This window comes from Triticum aestivum, chromosome 2D, assembly GCF_018294505.1.
Source record: "Triticum aestivum cultivar Chinese Spring chromosome 2D, IWGSC CS RefSeq v2.1, whole genome shotgun sequence".
In the NCBI taxonomy this organism is placed as follows: Eukaryota; Viridiplantae; Streptophyta; class Magnoliopsida; order Poales; family Poaceae; genus Triticum; species Triticum aestivum.
This window is the reverse complement of record NC_057799.1, coordinates 339,598,717-339,612,328: the sequence shown is the minus strand read 5'-3', so window position 1 is coordinate 339,612,328 and position 13,612 is coordinate 339,598,717. Positions and strand designations below refer to the sequence as shown.

The window sequence follows — 13,612 nt, the reverse complement described above, 5'->3', positions numbered from 1 at the left end:
CTTTGGATTTACTAGAACTTAAAAACCAGGTATCTCAACGTTTGCGGCCGAGTGACCGTGGCAGGGTGTTTGACATTCATTCCCATTTCTTGCATGGGACCTAAGCATGCAACCAAGGGCACAAATTTGAAATTTCAACCAATTATATGCATTAGAGCATGTGCATGGAGTTCAAATTTGAATTATGCACATAAATGCATTGAAAACTCAATTCATGCATAAAAATGTCCAAACGAACCCCGAAAAATCCAAAAAACTTGACACAACACTCCTGTTGTTCTACGTTGACACGAGAAAAATTTTGAAAGCAATAAGAGGCAATGGATATCGTTTCGTCCCCAAAGGTGGGACGTTCCCTACCGAAACCATCAGGCTTGTTGTGAGAAGCTCTGGTTTGTGAGAAGCATATCACCAAACTTGCCCAAAATGGGAAAAAATTACCACAGCATGTTGATGCTGCTCCATGATAGCATGCCAAGTTTCATGAATTTCATACGAGCTTTGGATTTACTAGAATTTAAAAACCAGGTATCTCAATGTTTGCGGCCGAGTGACTGTGGCAGGGTGTTTGACATTCGTTCTCATTTCTTGCATGGGACCTAAGCATGCAACCAAGGACAAACATTTGATTTTGCAACCCGTTTTTATGGACGGAGCACGTGCATGTAGTTCAATTTTGAATTATGCACATAAATGCCTAGAAAACTCAATTAACGTATAAAAATGTCCAAACGATCCCCGAAAAAAATCCAAAATTTAACACGACACTCCTGTTGTTCTATGTTGACACGAGAAATTTTTCGAAAGCAATAAGAGGCGACGGATATCGTTTCGTCCCCCAAGGTGGCACGTACCCTACCGAAACCATCAGGCTAGTTGTGAGAGAAGCTCTGGTTTGCGAGAAGCTTATACCCACACCTGCCCCAAATGGGACGATATTTTTACCACGGCATGTCGCTGCCGTTCCATCATATCATGTCAAGTTTCATGAATTTCAGACGAGTTTTTGATTTACTAGAATTTTAAAACCATGTATCTCAATGTTAGCAGCCGAGCGACAGTGTCAAGGTGTTTGACATTCGTTCTCATTTCTTGCATGTGACCTAATCTTGCAACCCAGGACAAACATTTGATTTTGCAACCCGTTTTTATGGACGGAGCACGTGCATGTAGTTCAATTTTGAATTATGCACATAAATGCCTAGAAAACTCAATTAACGTATAAAAATGTCCAAACGATCCCCGAAAAAAATCCAAAATTTAACACGACACTCCTGTTGTTCTATGTTGACACGAGAAATTTTTCGAAAGCAATAAGAGGCGACGGATATCGTTTCGTCCCCCAAGGTGGCACGTACCCTACCGAAACCATCAGGCTAGTTGTGAGAGAAGCTCTGGTTTGCGGGAAGCTTATACCCACACCTGCCCCAAATGGGACGATATTTTTACCACGGCATGTCGCTGCCGTTCCATCATATCATGTCAAGTTTCATGAATTTCAGACGAGTTTTCGATTTACTAGAATTTTAAAACCATGTATCTCAATGTTAGCAGCCGAGCGACAGTGTCAAGGTGTTTGACATTCTTTCTCATTTCTTGCATGTGACCTAATCTTGCAACCAAGGACAAACATTTGATTTTGCAACCCGTTTTTATGGACGGAGCACGTGCATGTAGTTCAATTTTGAATTATGCACATAAATGCCTAGAAAACTCAATTAACGTATAAAAATGTCCAAACGATCCCCAAAAAATCCAAAATTTAACACGACACTCCTGTTGTTCTATGTTGACACCAGGAAAAAATTGAAATGAAGAAGAGGCGACGAATATCGGTTTGTCCACAAAGGTGACACGTTTCCCTAACGAAACCATGAGGCTTTCTTGTGAGAAGCTCTGGTTTGTGAGAAGCATATACCACAACCTGCCCCAAATGGTACAATATTTTTTTACCCCAGCATGTTGATGCCGTTCCATGATAGCATGCCAAGGTTCATGAATTTCAGACGGGTTTTGGATTTACTAGAATTACAAAAGCAAGTACCTCAACATTTGCCGGAGAGCCATGGTGCTCTGGTTTGTGAGAAGCATATACCCAAACCTGCCCCAAATGTGACAAAAAAATTACCACGGCATGTTGATGCCGCTCCATGATAGCATGCCAAGTTTCATGAATTTCATACGAGCTTTGGATTTACAAGAATTTAAAAACCAGGTATCTCAATGTTTGCGGCCGAGTGACCGTGGCAGGGTGTTTGACATTCGTTCCCATTTCTTGCATGGGACATAAGCATAAACCCATGGACACATATATGATTTTGCAACCCATGTTGGTGCACCGGACCATGTGCATGTGCTTTAATTTTGAATTATGCACCTGTAATGGCTAGAAAACCAATTTAATGTATAAAATTTCCAAACAAATCCTGAATAATTCAAATTTTTTTACGACGCACATATAGTTGCATGTTCACTACAGATAAAAAGTCTACCAATTCAAACACCGTCCATTGCCGCTGTGACCCCATTATGTAATACAAATCAAGACGAAAAATCAAGTAGATCCCACACAGTTTATTATCACCAACCGTGTGAGACGCGGCACAAAATATCTTGGAGCACCGTCGGATTATAGTACGCATACGGCTTACGCGAGAAAAGGTGTGACGGCTACAGTCCACAGCCCTCTCTGAATAAGGGACCATGTTTGATGACACTTTGCGCGCCAGTTTTCTCGCTGAAGCGATTCCAAATTCTCGGCTTCCACGGAAATATCTACCTCCCCGCCCCCTCCCCCTTACCAAAAGCCACATTTCCCCTGTTTCCGCCTTCCTTTCCAAGTTGAAACCTTCACTCCTTTCTTGCAGCGCCGCCTCCTCGCCGGTGACCCTCCTTCACGCTGCTCGGCCTCGCCTATCCAGGCAGGTAATCCACACCCGACCCCCATCCTCCTCCTCCTTCCACATCCCACATGCCCCGACCGCCGGCGCAAGCGTGACACCTTCCACCCGAATCACCGACCCCTCCACCAAATAAGTGTCGCCCTAAGCCATGGTGCACACAATATAGCCAGGGTCTCAAGGAGCATTTGACAGCGGAGAAGCAAATCACGGCTGCGCGCGGATGAGGTCGCGATGGCTGCCATTCGTGACGACCCCCAGATCTTGGAGGAGCACCTCGCCATCGAGGCCACTGTCGATGCCTCGCGCGCCAACGCCGCGACGTGGTTGGCTACTTTAAACGATAGTTCGTGGCGCTTTCTCGAGGCCACCGTCGGTGCCTTCGACGAAGACTACGAGGTGTTTTCTCAGCATGCACGTGCTTACATCATCTCGAGAGCCAGCAGGTTGGTGCCCGGAGCGGCTCAGGCAAGTCACCACTACGATGAGGGCACCCACGAAGCGGAGGCATCGCCCTCTTCCATGTCCAAGGAGCCAATCATCATCGATATCTCCGACAATGAGGAGTAGCTTGTCTTATTAGCTCACTATAAGGACCCATGTTCAGTTTGCTAGCTACTGCCTTTCCTTAACAAATTCTAGTGAATTGTGCTATCTACTTTTACCATGCAATCTTCTGCTCTAGAGTATATGTTCTATATGTCGTGCAATGTGGTGTTCAGTTAACTGTTTGGTTCAATTCTACAAATGTGATGTTCAATTCTTCAGGGTGCAATTTTCCAAGTTGTCGCATGCTTGGTTTGGTTAACTGTCCGATCTTCTATTAGGAGTATGTTATATTAAGCAATGTGGTTCATTTGTTGTGGTGTTTAGTTAACTGTTTGGCTCAATTCTGCAATGTGATGTTCAATTTTTGTGGCTGCATTCTGTTATTGTATACCATCTGAGAAATAAATCGAATTTGGTTGTACTAAATACATGAGAAACAAATATAATTACTATATTTCCAAGTTGTTAAGCATGCTTGGTTTGGTTAACTGTCTGATCTTCTATTAGGAGTATGTTATATTGTGCAATGTGGTGCTCAGTTAACGTTTGGTTCATTTGTTGTGGTGTTTAGTTAACTGTTTGGTTCAATTCTGCAATGCGATGTTCAATTGTTGTGGCTACATTATGTTATTGTATACCATGTGAGAAATAAATCGAATTTGGCTGTACTAAATACATGAGAAACAAATACAATTTCTATATTTCCAGGTTGTTAAGCATGCTTGGTTTGGTTAACTGTCTGATCTTCTATTAGGAGTATGTTATATTGTGCAATGTGGTGCTCAGTTAACATTTAGTTCATTTGTTGCATGGTTCAATTCTGCAATGCGATGTTTAATTGTTGTGGCTGCATTCTGTTATTGTATACCATGTGAGAAATAAATCGAATTTGGCTGTACTAAATACATGAGAAACAAATAGAATTGCTATATATTTCCAAGTTGTTAAGCATCCTTGGTTTGGTTAACTGTCTGATCTTCTATTATGAGTATTTTATATTGTGCAATGTGGTACTCAGTTAACGTTTGGTTCATTTGTTGTGGTGTTTAGTTAACTGCACGTGCATGGTCCGTTGTCTAATAGCACATTATTGTGCAATTGCAGGAACCATTCTAATATTTAGGTTTTTAACAATTTGGTCTTGCACATGTAGGTCCTACTGTCACAGGTTTTGACCCACTGTTCGACCCTTTTTGCATATGGGGAAATGAGTTGTCCATGAATATCAATCAAGCCAAGAAACTCAGAAAGATTGTTAGGATAAAAAAATTAGCGACAAAAAACAACAAGATCTTTGTCTGCACAATGAAGAAGACATCAGTACACTACAAGATGGTACTAACTATTATACCTTGCCTTTTTTTTATTCCTTGCCCCATTTCCAATATAGAGAAGATATTTATGCACATCCTTGTTTTCAGGCCTTTCTAAAGCAGTTCACTGATGATTACCTCTCAAACCAGCTCTATGGTCAGGAGGCGAAGAATGTTTTCATACAACACCCACGGTTCAATATTCAAGTGTTTCTGAAGAGGACGAAGGACGGACGGTCAATCATCCATAGGCACTGGCCTAAAGTTGCAAAGACCTTCAACATGAATGAAGGATCAATACTCGCCTTCCGCTTCAGCAGTTTTCCAGATGAGATGCATTTGTCTATATACCGTCTATGATGCTAATTTTGAAAGGTTCTACATGTTGCATGTGAAACTTGGTGCTGGTGCAGTTGTGTAATGGGGATAGCTGAGTGCTGAAGCTATATCATGTTGTACTCTAATGTATTTCAATTATGAAATTCTGCTTCCTTAATATGGAAATGAAATATATTATGTGCTTAATATGAATGTCAATTAGATTAATAAATGGATTATTAATAATAGGGCAATTAGCTTGCTAATGGTGAATTAGCTTGCTAATTGGGTTTTGCTATTGCAAACGATTATCGAAAAGAATACCGTGGGCAATGACCTCAGGCAACGCACAAATTTTTTAGGAATAAACCGTGTTGGATCAATGAAAAATCACACACGACTTTCTCTTGAAAACTGTTTGCATTAGGCTACCTTGCGCAAACGTTTACCACATAAAAACTGTGTGTGATGGACAGCCTTTGCCACACAGTTTCTTCTACGTACCATGTGTGATGCGAAAATTGTTAATATCGTGTGCAATGGCAACGCTATCACAAACGATTTAACGGGAAAAATTGTGTGTGATGTACCTATGAACGGAAACGTTTTACTTGGAGCGACTGTGTGGGATGTACATACGAACAGAAACATTTAGCGGGGACTGACTGTGTGGGATGTACTTGCGACCGGAAACAATTTTGCCTGTATAATTGTATTTTTTAGCTCTACTATACGTATTTCCGTATTTGAGCGCTCGCCGGTCGCACACGACCTCATTTTGCCGAGCGTGTGTGCCAGGAGGGCATATCCCCGACGGTTTCTGGATCGTGTGGGAAGGACCCCCCTATCACCGTCACTCACTAGGCGACGGTTCCAAATGTCGTCGCGGAAAGGGGTTTAAAACCGTTTGTATAGCACCGACGCGTACCAGTGAGTGAGGATTAATGTCCGTTATCAAGTTTGTTTCAGTAATTGGCCTCTTGGTGAACGGTACGGACATGAGTGCTCCCTGCCCTCCTAATTCAAATATGAAAAGGGTGTTGATTCTTTGAGACTTGAAGATTTTTTTGTTTTATTTGAGTTGAATTTTTTGATAAGATGGCCCCCGCCCACATATGACTTTAAACAATACATGCAGGTTCATATGTTGGTAATAAGGTGGACATCACGATAAATACGACTACCCATGAATATAAAAGATAACTATTGAGATAATATTATGGCAAACACATGCATATGCATAAATAAAGCACCAAGCAGATATCAGCATGACCCAACATTACATCAATCATTGCAGTGGAAGAAGGCTGCTTTGACCTGGTCCGACCAGGTCAGACAAGCTCCGTTAGCCGTTAGGCACATGCTTCCTGATGTGTGGGCCACGGTTGTCATAATCTCGTTGAAAATCGACAAAACGGTCACTAAACGAAAGTGGTAGTTTTTTGCCAAAAAATTAGCTTAAAGCGATACTTTTTTGTTGACGGTCAAACTGTGGTAGTTCTATGGGATCGAACGTCGGTAGTGGTAGTTTTTCTTTTTTTTTTGTTAAATACTCTCATCTCGAGCATTGAGCCAAGCAATAGTGTCTTGCTCATATCCAAGGAGCCCACCGAACGGTGCAACGGTTCCTCCAAAAATTCTTTTTTGATAAGCAAGCACATGAGAAAAGTTACGCTTCCTGATCTTCGTGAAGCTCCATTTTGTGATAGGGCCTGACATCCTCCAACTCATCGAAAAGCAAAATAACTTTGTTACAATTTCAAGTAGCTCTTGGATGTTTCTTTTTCCCTGGAAATTATCATTTTAGCTGCATTGACAATTTGGATCACACGCTATGACTACATCTTCAAAGGGGTTACTCCAAATTTATACCACTGCCGAAAGAAGTTTAGAGAGGAGTTATAATGGATTTATTCAGAGCCAAAAGAAGAAATACTGCAATCCAATTCCGGAATTTATCCGGAAACCCCATGCGTTGCAGAAGGTCCAAAACATATTCCCATCTGACAGAGTTGAAGGCCTTTTTAGTGTCGAGTTTGAACAAGAGGGTCGGAGTCTTGCACTCTCCTCTTCAACCTCGCGTTTCCTCCTCAACGGCCTGCCTGGTTCCCCTATCAGGCATGAGCGTGGCTTTCTCCAAGGAGACCCTATTTCGCTGATGTTGTTTGTCCTTGCAATTGACCCTCTGCACAAGATTCTCGATCTTGTGATGCGCAAGGGCGTCCTTCATAAGATCTGAGGGCGAGGTGCCATGGTGCGAAACTCCCTCTACGTTGATGATGCTGTGGTTTTTGTGGCACCGATCAAGAGAGACATCGACAACTTATCTGTTATCTTAAAGGGCTTTGGTGATGTGACAGGCCTCTGCACCAACTTCCATAAAAGCTCCGTGGTGCCCATCCAATGCGCCAACCTTGATTTAATGCACATCCTCCACAGTACTCCGGCATCAAGGGATCCTTCCCAATCAAATAATTGGGTCTCCCGCTCTTAGTATGCCAGCTAAGGAAAGTTGACTTCCAATACCTAGAGGACAAGGCGGTCGGGAAATTGGTCACCTGGGACGGGAAAAACATCACCACCATTGGGCGCACGGCCCTTGTTCGTTCGATCATCACCTCCCAGGCTGTGCACTCCATTACACCCCTCATTGTCCCACGGGGCTCCCTCAACAACCTCAACAAGATCGAGCGGGCTTTTCTATGGTTTGGCTCGGACAAAACTACCGGTGCGAAATGCAAAGTCAACTGGGACATAGTATGCCGACCTACAAGCTATGGAGGCCTGGATGTCCTCAATACCGACAAGTTTGCTCGTGCCTTCAGACTGAGATGGCTTTGGCTTGAATGGAAAGAGCCGAGCAAACTGTGGGTGGGACTGGGTACCCCTTGTACCGCGGAGGACCACGATTTCTTCTATTCCCCCACTACTAACATCATGAGCAATGGAGCCAAAATGCCTTTTTGGGATTCGCCTTGGTTGCTTGGTCGCAAGCCCAAGGAAATTGGACCACTCATTTTTTAGGTCTCGAGGAGAAAGAACTGGAAGGTGCGGGAGGCTCTCAAGGGGAATGCTTGGATGCTAAAGATCAGACAAGACACCGTCATCACCGGCCACCACGTCCACACATTTTTACCCTCTGGATGCTCATTCACGACTTCCAGCTCGACGAACACTCCGAGGACGACATTATATGGAAACACTCTACAGATAGTTTATACTCGACGTCAACCGCGTACAAGGTGTAGTTCCTTGGTTTGACTCTATCCCCCGTGAACTTCATGGTGAGGAAGGTGTGGGCGCCCCCGAAAGTCAAATTCTTTGCTTGGCTGGCCTTGCAAGATCGGATTTGGACCGCCGACCGGCTTGAGCAGCGTGGTTGGCCTAACTGTGGCCTATGCCCCCTCTGCAAGCGAGAGCAGGAGACGGGCATCCATCTCTTCGTTAAGTGCCGCTTCACTTCTAGGCTCTGGCGTTTGATCATTGATAAATATGGCCTTGTGCACATGGACACTAATGACTGGCACCTTGCGGGATCCCTTTTGGAGTGGTGGGATACGCGAACCAATTTGAGCAATCCAGATCGACGCACCATGGCCTCTCTTACCATGCTTGTGTCGTGGACAATATGGAATGAGAGGAACTCTAGATGTTCCGTCACAAGAATGCACCGCCACCAATCCTCCTAAAGCTTATTGTGGATGAGGCCAACATTTGGGTTACTACCGGGGGGGGGGGGGGGGATTAGGGAAACTTGTATTACGTGAGTAATTGTCATGCCGTTCTCTCGGCCTTTTGTAACACTCTGTAACTCTACTCTCCTCTTATTTAATCGATGAGGCAAATCTTTTGCCTCGGTTTCGAAAGAAAAAAAGAAGAGATACTCTGCATTTGGTTTGTCAAAAAAAAAGACCTCTGCATTTGAAGGCTGGTCCAAGATTTCAGATAGTTTAGATGTTGATGCTTGTCTGTTGTTCTCTTTTTTTTGGGTACAGTTTGTTTTGCTTTCTTTTCTTTCTTTTTCTTCCATTCTTTTATTTGAAAATGAATAAAACTGCACATCAGTCATGTTGTTTTCCTCCCCCCAAAAAAAACTTTGTTACAATTTACCACAATTTTCCCATTATCGATTTACTTTATACACAGATCATATCGGGTGTCCTTGAATGTTTCTTCTTTTAGAAAGAGGTTGAAAACGAAGGCAGCCTCCTCTAGATCCAGTGAAACATTATCATCATCAGACATACTATTAATTTATAGCATGGCATTGCACAACATATTCAATGATCAACCAGAACACCAGATTATATACATTAATGATGGCAACAAATATCTGCTACCATGTTCCAAGAACTGCGTAGCAATACATAGCAACCCAGAGATACATTACAGCAATCAAGAGAAGTTTCACATATTTACTGGTTACAAATTGCAAAGCAATACTGGAATAACCATCATGGAATACCTAGTCCTGGCACACAAGCATGTCTATAGGCAATCCAGACCGAGAGTACTAGAAGATCTTATTCCTTCTTAGAGGTATGGATGGCGGTAACCGTGGAGACCATGGAATCGACACCGCACTTGTTTTTGACATGCGGACCCCTGCAGATCTTGTAGTACCCGCTCTCGCCCCAGTTTTCGCCCCATGAGTTCTTTATGATCCAGTATGGTTTCTCCTTGAAGCGGAGCGGTGCGTAACCAGCTGATCCATAGCCAACCAGGAGAACACCATGATCAAGATGCCTTCCGCAGATGTATGGGCATGAGACACCACCAATGTACGTTTGCATGAATACTGCATTGATACCAACTGCGCGAAGAGAAGTATGCATCAGCCACAGTAATTTCCATGATCAAATATGCAAGTGCTTTGGATTCTTACTTGCAAGTGGGCCATGTTTCACAAGGTTAGCAGCAATCTGATCTTCGTCAATAGCAACAGTACTAAAATTCTTAACTTGAGCAGCAATTTTGGATTTGTCAAACTTGCAGGCACTGTTCTTCCCAGTGTACGGGTAATCCTTCTCGGTTTCTAAGCCACCAGCTTTTGCGAGATAGCTGAAAGCTGTAGTCATCAAGCCACCATTGCATCCCGCGTCACATGCGCGTGGTTCTGACGGGTCACACTGCAGTCCATGACAAGAGAACAACATATATTAGTTGAACACCTTAAAAAAAGAATAGGAAGCCAGCAGGGATCAATTCAATAGTATCAATACTAATACAAGTGAAATGGTTTGCAAAATGGAGGGAAATTGAGCGTCAGTGTCGTCCATCAGACAATTGACTTCATTCATAACGCCAAAAAGGTATGGAAGAAATGAGTGTACAGAGTTACAGACTGGCAAATGGCTCGGTTCGTAGTACACAACAGAAAATGGTTTTAGCGCCTCATTGGTGTAAGTTTGAATTTTGTCCAGGTCCAACCAAGATTAATTGGCCACACAGAATATATAGTAAGCTGCTTGTCAGTAACAAAATTAAATACTATGGCGTGACTGACTGATTGTTCCAGTTGGAGAAAAGTACATTTTTCGTCCCTCAACTCTTGGTGAAGTCTAGATTTGGTCCCTCAACTTCGAAACCGGACAACTTGCACCCCCAACTACCGGAACCGGACAAAGTTCGTCCCTGGTCTCGGTTTTGACCGGTTTTGGTGCTGACTAACCCTGGTTTTGACCGGTGCTGACTAACCCCGGTTTTGACCGGTGCTGACTAAAATTTGCGTAATTGTTTCATATCCATGAACTTTTTGAAATTCACATACTCTTTTCAAATCCACGTAGTTTTTTCAAGGTCACGTATATTTTTCAAAAATAAACATACTTTTTCAAATCCATGAACTATTTTCAAATTTGCGTAGTTTTTCAAATTCATGATTTTTTTAATGCATACTTCTTTCATATCCGCATAATTTTTAAAGTTTGTTTATTTTTTCAAATCCATGTTCCTTTTCCCATCCATGAACTTCGTTTCAAATTCACATACTTGTTTCAAGTTGACATAATTTTTTTCAAATCCACATATTTTTTCTAATTTGCGTAAAAGAAACCCAAATCTGCATACTTTTTGAAGTTCGCATAAAATATTCAAATTCATATACTCTTTAAAAAATGCACGTGAATATGAAAAAGTACGTCAATTTTAAAAAAGTACATGAACTTTAAATAAGTATGCGAATTTGAAAAACGTATGTGAACTTGGAAAAAGTACGCGGATTTGAAAAAAATACACGAAGTTAAAAGGTTCACATATTTAAAAAAAGTACCCGAATTTGAAAACGTTAAGTAGACTTGGGAAAAGTACGCGAATTCGACTTGGCACGGTCAAAACCAGGGTGGGACAGCACCCAAACCGGTCAAAACCATTACCAGGGATGAATCTTGTCCGGTTTTGGTAGTTAAGGGTGCAAGTTGTCCGGTTTTGAAGTTGAGGGACCAAACCTAGACTCTGTCAAGAATTACGGGACGAAAAGTATACTTTTCTTCCAGATGATAATAATTCAGGTATTACACTCCCCAAATGATTGTTTGACATATTTTTAACAAATTCTAGTGCATCTCTGGTTACGTTTCTTCACCGTTTCTGGTGCATCCCTCATAACTGAGGTTCTTCTATCAGGATCCATAGGATTTTAAATTTCTAGTGGAAATATATCTATTGTTTTCTCTCCTATTCAAAAAGAACGTAAGGCTTACGTTTCTCCCTCCCTCTCCTCGCCACTTGCATTTTTTATTTTTTTTCCTCCCATCTCTGATTTTTTCACCGTTTTTCCTGAAAAAACGGCATCAACTGTCCCACCTCTTATTGACTTACCAAATATAATTATGATTTCTTTGTAAGCCAATAAATGATCATACCAAATAAGGGTTTACCAAATAAAATCATACTTTCTTAAACAATCACACTAACATGGGCGGGTGAATCACGGACTAAGCTACTAGAATATTTATGCCCTCCGTTGCAATGCACGAGCAATTATCTAGTTAACCGTAAAGAAAAGAACTGCCTCTTTGTTTAAGGAATATCTTGCTTGAGAGAGGATAGTTCCCCTGTGCCCGCATATTGGCTTTGCCACTCGTTCAAATCTCGGTAACCACTAGTCAGTTGCTACTTAGGACCATTGAAAAAAAAACAATTAGCACAAAACATTGAACAAGAGAAGTTGGGAGTATTTTATCTGGTTGGTGCGTTTGCAGTTACAGCCTATGAATACTTTCTGGGGTACAAGCAAGCAAATTTGTATTGATTCTTTACTGCAAAGTGGATAAGGTTAATCAATTTAGTTGACCCACCTATAATAACATTAATTAAATCAGTAGACCCACTATTGTCCCTACATTTTATTTTTCTTTCACCAAGAACGAAAAATCTAGTAGCGGGGCAATTCTACGATGGGATGGATACCTCGTGGTCGCAGTCGACCAGCTGCTGCTCGCTGAGCACCTCCAGCTTCCCGGTGGCGAGGTAGTTGGCACCCTCCAGCGCCCCCGACGTACTGAAGGATCAGCACGACCCGCACGAACCCTGAAGAGAAGAGAAAGACCGGCTGGAATCAAATCAACCTGCCTATGTTCCAACCGAATCCAAGAAAAGATGAAATCAGAGGCGGACCTGGTCCTTGACTGGGCCGACCGCGCCGTGCTCGCGCCAGTCGAACTCTGTGGGGAGGCCGTCGGTGGGGAGGGCCGGCGCGTCGTGCGCCGACCCGGAGATCCCCTTGAGGAAGCTCCGGCGGGACTTGCGGAGGCCGAGGAAGCGCTCCCGGAACTCGTCGGGGGTGAGGTCGGAGAACTTGGTGATGCCGTGCACCGCGGAGGGGTCGAGGCGCTGGTGGCGGCGCGCGCGGCGGAGGTTGGCCCTGAACACGGAGAGCCGGTGCGCGTGCTCGTCGGCATCCCTGTAGGACTTGCCGAACCGCCGCACGAAGGTCGCGAAGTGCGCCTCCGCGTTGAGCTCCAGCTCGTTCTCCGCGTCGCCCCCGACCACCTGCTCGATGAGGGGGTCCTCCAGCCCCTCCGACGCCGAGGAGAGGGCCGGGTGGAGGAGGAGGAGGACGGCGGCGACGAGGAGGAGCAGCCGGAGGCGGGGGCGAGCCATGATTGGTCGGCTTGGTATTATTTTTCCTGCGGTTTCTTGCGTTGTGCGTGTGTGGCTTCGGCTCGGTTGCCTGCGCCGGTTATTTATAGCGGGTCGTTGTGGTGTACGGCGTTGGAGTTGCTTGCGTTGCGTGGTTGCTTTGTGCTCGTGCTCGGTTGCAAATGCTTGGGGAGAGCGGGAACGGCGATCAGCTCACTCCGGCTGCTGTGAGAACGACGTCGTTAATGGTGACGTAGTATTACTACAGAGCCGGTGGCAGGGTGGGTGGATTGATTCATCAGCGGCGCTGATATTTTCAGGAGTAGTTGCTTATGCAGACGTTCGACCATTAATTTTATGCCATGTGTAACTGTAAAAAACTAAAAATCTACATGTACTAACAGCGAACTAGGAGTAGGAGGAGGGCGACTGTACCCCGTCCACCACGAA

At 43.7% G+C, this 13,612-nt stretch overlaps 1 protein-coding gene across 1 annotated transcript; it reads right to left on the bottom strand.

The window, feature by feature from the left end:
- Positions 1-9,359: 9,359 nt before the first annotated feature.
- On the bottom strand, positions 9,360-13,253 carry LOC123053049 (cysteine proteinase 1). Its single transcript, XM_044476431.1, has 4 exons — positions 12,698-13,253; positions 12,491-12,610; positions 9,966-10,209; positions 9,360-9,893 (listed from the first exon to the last, which is right to left on the bottom strand). Exons 1-2 carry the CDS (start codon positions 13,181-13,183, stop codon positions 12,590-12,592), a joined length of 507 nt encoding a protein of 168 aa, XP_044332366.1. The 5' UTR covers positions 13,184-13,253; the 3' UTR covers positions 9,360-9,893; positions 9,966-10,209; positions 12,491-12,589.
- Positions 13,254-13,612: the final 359 nt, after the last annotated feature.